This window comes from Lagopus leucura, unplaced genomic scaffold (assembly GCF_019238085.1).
Source record: "Lagopus leucura isolate 7727_CA_CO unplaced genomic scaffold, USGS_WTPT01 136-24_obj-0_obj, whole genome shotgun sequence".
Lineage (NCBI taxonomy): Eukaryota > Metazoa > Chordata > Aves > Galliformes > Phasianidae > Lagopus > Lagopus leucura.
In genome coordinates, this window is record NW_024966232.1 from 40,746 (window position 1) to 46,559 (window position 5,814).

At 45.8% G+C, this 5,814-nt stretch overlaps 1 protein-coding gene across 1 annotated transcript in view; it reads left to right on the forward strand.

Moving 5' to 3' along the window:
- Positions 1-5,814, forward strand: part of LOC122192474 (AT-rich interactive domain-containing protein 1A-like) — a 48,837-nt gene that overhangs the window by 35,773 nt on the left and 7,250 nt on the right. The window contains exons 5-7 of the mRNA XM_042893020.1: positions 3,819-4,059; positions 4,447-4,536; positions 5,237-5,624. Of these exons, the coding sequence (XP_042748954.1) occupies positions 3,819-4,059; positions 4,447-4,536; positions 5,237-5,624 (719 nt within the window). The remainder of the gene's footprint in view (positions 1-3,818; positions 4,060-4,446; positions 4,537-5,236; positions 5,625-5,814) is intronic.

Here is a 5,814-nt window from a genome sequence, read left to right on the forward strand (position 1 = left end):
TCTTATTCTTCTTATTCTTCTTATTCTTCTTATTCTTCTTATTCTTCTTATTCTTCTTATTCTTCTTATTCTTCTTATTCTTCCCAGGTCATGTGTGAACATCACTCATAGCATGGGGAGGTCAGCTCCTCTGGTCCTGCAGGCAAACTCCTCTGACAGAAGTGTGTCGCCCAACTCTGATAATGCAGTGCTTTACCTTCATAGCTCCCTGTACCTCATGTTTTCATTGTGGTGTGCTTTTCCTCTGAGTCTGCAAATCTCTCATTTAGGTAGCTGTAGACTCTGCCCCTCTGGTCTGAAGATTTAACTGCTCTGAAGTGCTGTGGATTTGAAAGCTGCAGTGTGTTTTGGCCTCCGGTTCCATCTCATTGCTGATGAAAAGTGTTTGTATACATTTGTTAAGTTAGCCTAAAAGTGCCTTTAAGTGAAGGAAATGTCAGTGGTTGCTAAAACCAATTTTAGATTGGACTGGATTGGCTTCTGCATGTTCTCGTCACTCACTGGCCAGGGAGCATCCATGATGTGCACCTTACAATGGTGGCTCAAGTTCAGGCTGAATAACCTCACTCTTAGGTAGGGATTGCAGACAGGAGAAGAAAGTTCTGCTCTTGGCTGTGTTAGTTGATGCCTTTTAATGCAAAATATTGAAACTATTCCCTTTACTGCCATTTGAGATAGCTTCCTCAGTTTCTTGAAGCTGTCCAGGTAAAAAGCCACATAGCTGCAGAAGTGAGCAGTGCCTCTGGCGCTAGGTTAGGAGGGTAGTAGTAAAAGGTGCAAAATCTCATAGGCACTGTTCTTAGGCTTTGTCTGTAATTTCTTTTTTTTTTTTTTTAACCTTTCATTGAAATAAAACAAAGTAGGTGGTGTTTGTTAGCTTTCAGAGAGGTAATACTTCATAAATAAGCAAATGTACCCCTGAGACTGCTGTAAAGGAAATTCTCTCTCAATCAGATGCAGTGATGGAAGGAGGGGAAGGACATTCTATGCACAAAGTTTTCCCCTCAAGTGACGGGCATTTCCATCTCAAACGTAGCACTTTCCAACATTTCTTAGAAACACTGTTAACCACTTCTTCTGTAAAATAGACAAGATTGCCCTATTGCAGCAGACAACTGAAAGTGGTGCAGCTGATCCCCAGCACACCCCTTTGTCCTCCTGAATGTTGCTCTCTGTTCAACAAGTGCAGTGAGGTTGTTGGGTATTTCCTAGATTGTTTTCATCTTCTGTAACCCCAGTTTTCTGCTTTCTAAGGTGTGTTCAAAGCTCTTGCTTCTGAAGGCTGATACATTTGCAGTATCTTGTGTCTGAGGTCCTTGTGTGTTGCAGGGAGTTACGAGTGTTCCAGAACCGTTGTTAAACAAGGCATCGTCCAGGCAGTGTAAATGAGACCAGGGCGTCCCAGTGACTTATCAGTGTTCTCACTCTTTCAGCCTGTTTTTTTCAGTGAGGTTGGTTCTGTTTGTGCTGATCAGTTGAATTCTGTTGAGAGGAATCTGATCTAAAATGCCTTTCAGGGCTCAGTCCAGAGCACTTGTGAGCTAGAGTTGATTGTTCTGAAAAACTTCAAAGGCTGGGCAAGGGCCTAGTAAGCTTTGGTCTGTCATTTCTTAACCTACTGTGATGTTCTGAATCTCCAGTTGCTGGAGTAGCTGTAACTTACGAGTGTAATGTTCAAATGTGCCACAACAGACTGTCTTACTCTTCTGTGGACCATTCCTTTCTTACTTACCCCAGGCTGACTCTGAGTAGCTAATGCTACTTAGTTGATGAGTAGCAAGCAGCCAGTGCAGTTGTGTTTGGAGTATACTTGGGAGTATCCCCGTTTTCGAGACTTGCCAGCTGATTTTTGGCACTGTTGCTTTGCTGTGAGTGTTGTTGCAATAAGAGGTTTCAACTTTTTTTAGGTTTTTCATAGACTCTAGAATGGCCTGGGTAGAAAAGGACCACAATGCTCATCTGGTTCCAACCCCCTGCTGTGTGTGCAGGTCACCAACCAGCAGCCCAGGCTGCCCAGAGCCACATCCAGCCTGGCCTGGAATGCCTGCAGGGATGGGGCATCCACAGCCTCCTTGGGCAACCTGTTCCAGTGCCTCACCACCCTCTGGGTGAAGAACTTCCTCCTAATATCCAACCTAAACCTCCCCTGTCTCAGTTTAAAACCATTCCCCCTTGTCCTTTCACTATTCACCCATCTAAACAGTCTTTCCCCTTCCTGTTTATACGCTCCCTTCAAGTACTGGAAGGTCACAATGAGGTCTCCTTGGAGCCTTCTCTAAGCCAAACAAGCCCAGTTCCCTCAACCTTTCCTCACAGCAGAGCTGCTCCAGCCCTTTGCTCATCTTAGTGCCCTCCTCTGGACCCGCTCCAAGAGCTCCATGTCCTTCCTGTGCTGGGGGCTCCAGGCCTGGACGCAGCGCTGCAGTTGGGCCTCACAAGGGCTGAGCAGAGGTGGACGATCACCTCCCTCTCCTGCTGGCCACCCCTGTTTTAATGCAGCCCAGAACACAGTTGGCCTAATAGGCTGCAGGTGCAAACTGCTGCCTCATGTCCAGATTATCATCCACCAGGACCCCCAAGGGCTTCTCCTCAGGGCTGCTCTCGAGGAGATCTTCCACCACTTTGTAGAAACACCTGGGATTGCCCTGGCCCAAGCGCAGCACCTTGCATCTGGCCTTATTAGGTTTTCACGGGCCCACTTCTCCAGCCTGTCCAGGTCCCTCTGGATGCTTCCCTTCCTTCCAGTGTGTCGACTGCACTGCTCAGCTTGGTGTCTTCCACAAACTTGCTGAGGGTGCACTCAGTGCCATCATCTGTGTCATTGATGAAGATGTTGAAGAGCACCGAGACCAACCCCTGAGTGACACCACTTGTGACCAGCCTCCACCCTGACACAGAGCCATTGATCACAACCTTTTGACTGTGTCTACTCAACCAATTCCTAGTCCATCGAACAGTCTGTCCTTTAAATCCACACCTCTCCAATTTAGAGAGAAGGATGTGGTGAGGGACCACCATGTCAAAGGCTTTGCAGAAGTCCAGTTAGATGACATCCATCATCCTTCCCCCGTCCACGGATGCTGTCACTCCATCATAGAACGCCACCAGATTGGTCAGGCAAGATCTGCCCTTGAAGCCATGCTGGGTTTTGGTGCTTTCCTTTCACGTGCTTGATACATGCAACATGAAAGGTATTCTCTGGGGAGAGGAAAAAAAAAAAGTCCTAAACTTTGAGTGTTAATATTGTACATGCTAGATTTTGCTATCTTTGAAGAAAGGGAAGTGGAAACCCTGAAGACTGTTCTACAGTTTTCTTTGAAATATCTCTTTAGTTTGTTTTTATTCATCTTGAGTGAGTAGTTTCCCAGCTTACATGAGGTTTATGAGTTAATTATGGTGAGGCAGGAGTTTTCTGTTGTTCAGAGACTGAGCCATGTTTCTGTTCCATGTCATAATTGCACTGAGTACCTTCTCCATATGCAGCTTTATGTGTACTGTTGATGCATTTTTTAGTTTCTTGCCTCTACACTGAATTAAAAGAAGCAAGTAGGAGAATGAGATAGGTGTTTGGACCATCAGCAGACATTCATCAAACCACCTAGGGAACTGCTGGGTTCAGAGGCAGGCAGCAGGATACAACACATTCAGCAGTTACCTCGGTCTTCAGCAACCATATTACTGACAATGACACGAGCTAAGTTGATTGATTTCAATTTGCAGTATGCCTAAGGGAGAAATTCACTTTCAGGGTGGTATATGGGAGTAGTCCCGTATCTCTTTATTTGCTGATGGCTGATCTGTTTCTTTGTGTGTTGCAGGACCTGTCTGGTTCAATAGATGATCTACCCATGGGTACAGAAGGAGCCCTGAGCCCTGGAGTAAGCACATCAGGGATTTCCAGCAGTCAAGGAGAGCAGAGTAACCCAGCTCAGTCTCCTTTCTCTCCACATACCTCTCCTCACCTGCCAGGCATCAGAGGACCTTCCCCATCCCCTGTTGGTTCTCCAGCTAGTGTTGCTCAGTCCCGCTCTGGTCCACTTTCACCTGCTGCAGTACCAGGTAACGCTGCTTGGCACCTAGTGATCTTTTGGTTCAATTCTCTCCTGCACGTAGAGACAGAATTAAGATGGTCAGCAGGAAGAAACTGGCCAGTGTCAATATTATGTGGCTATTAAGAGCTTGTGATCTCTTTTTTTTTTCCTTTTTTTTTTTTTCCCTTTGCAATGCCTGTAACATATACTGAATGCAGTCACATGAATGGGATAGCTGACAAACCAGCATTGTCATTTTCTTGGGTTAGTGTGGCTGATCTTGCTCTTGTTTTTCTTCACTGTGGCCAAAATGCCCTTGTGAAACTGTTTGTAGTTCTGGTTTTTAACGCTCTTGCATCCTTGATTTTGTGATAAGCAATTCTTGTGATTAACCACTCTCCTTTTTGTGGTGCAGGCAATCAGATGCCACCACGACCACCCAGTGGCCAGTCAGACAGCATCATGCATCCTTCCATGAACCAGTCAAGCATAGTGCAAGATCGAGGTGTGTGGTTTGGGCTGTGGAAGTTCTAACGATACAAATCTGTTTATAAAGCTAGATAATGTAGCTAAAAATTACCTGTCCTGGTAACATGAATTCTGTGGTGAATAGCATCTAAAGGCTGTGCCAACATTTTAAACTGCAAGTGTTTCAGCTCCTGGCACCACATTCAGCTGTGTCAGTGGTCCTTTGGCCTCTGAATGTTAGATGCAAGTTTGTTGTTTGGCTTGTGAGATGTTTCCTCTGGCTTTTCCAAGGCTTTTCTACAAATGTTAGTTGCCCAAATTCTGTGACCTTAAGCTTCAAAATGAGGGGTGGTCATAACAATATTGGTTGGCATTTCCTTATATGAGAATAGGGGAAAATGAATGTATAATGTCAGTCTGAAAGTATGTAGATGTCACTCAGAGAAAACAAGCAAGCAAACAAAAAAACACTCTGAAAATGACAGATAATCCTCAGAATTTGCCAATTTACTGTCAGTTCCTGTAATGCTAAGTTCTTTTTTTTTTCCTTGGTTAAAACAGGAAATTAAGTATGTTCTTAGTGGCTAGGATTACTAGCAACGACTGTAAAATGTGCGTCAGTTGGTGCTGGCAGGGTTCTGTTAGTGGCTCCTGTGGACTGTTGTTGCTTGAGACACGTGTCCAGTGGCACCTCTGAGTAATTTGCTCACTGGGTGCTCCTCTCCCCGGGTAACCAGGTTATTTGCAGAGGAATCCTCAGATGCCCCAGTACAGCTCTCCCCAGCCCGGCTCAGCCTTATCTCCCCGTCAGTCTTCTGGAGGACAGATGCACGCTGGAATGGGGCCATACCAGCAGAACTCCATGGGAAGCTACGGACCCCAGGCCGGGCAGTACGGACCTCAAGGTGAGGCATGGGGAGCTTCTCGAGGGGAAACTGAGCGCAGCAAGTGGGAAAGGCCTCTGTCAGTGGCAACATCTTGTCTTTGGAGAACGTGTTTTGAGTTGTCTGCTCTTAATGCGTGGGTGATGCAAAAGAGTCCACTCCTTATGAGGTGGAACAGCTTGTACTTTGAGTATTATGCTGAGATTCATGGCAGATGTTATTTGAATGCTAGTTGTAAATGAAGGATCCCTCCTTCTCTCTTTGAAAGATACAGGCAACACCTCCAGTGTGTTAGAGAAGAGCCAGATAACTTCAGAGGGGAAGAGAGCTGTGTGTTACATGTTTTGGAAAGGGTTGAGTGAGTTTATTTACATCTCGTCCTGGACCTGATAACGTGAATTCTGTGGTGAGATAGCATCTGCAGGCTGTGC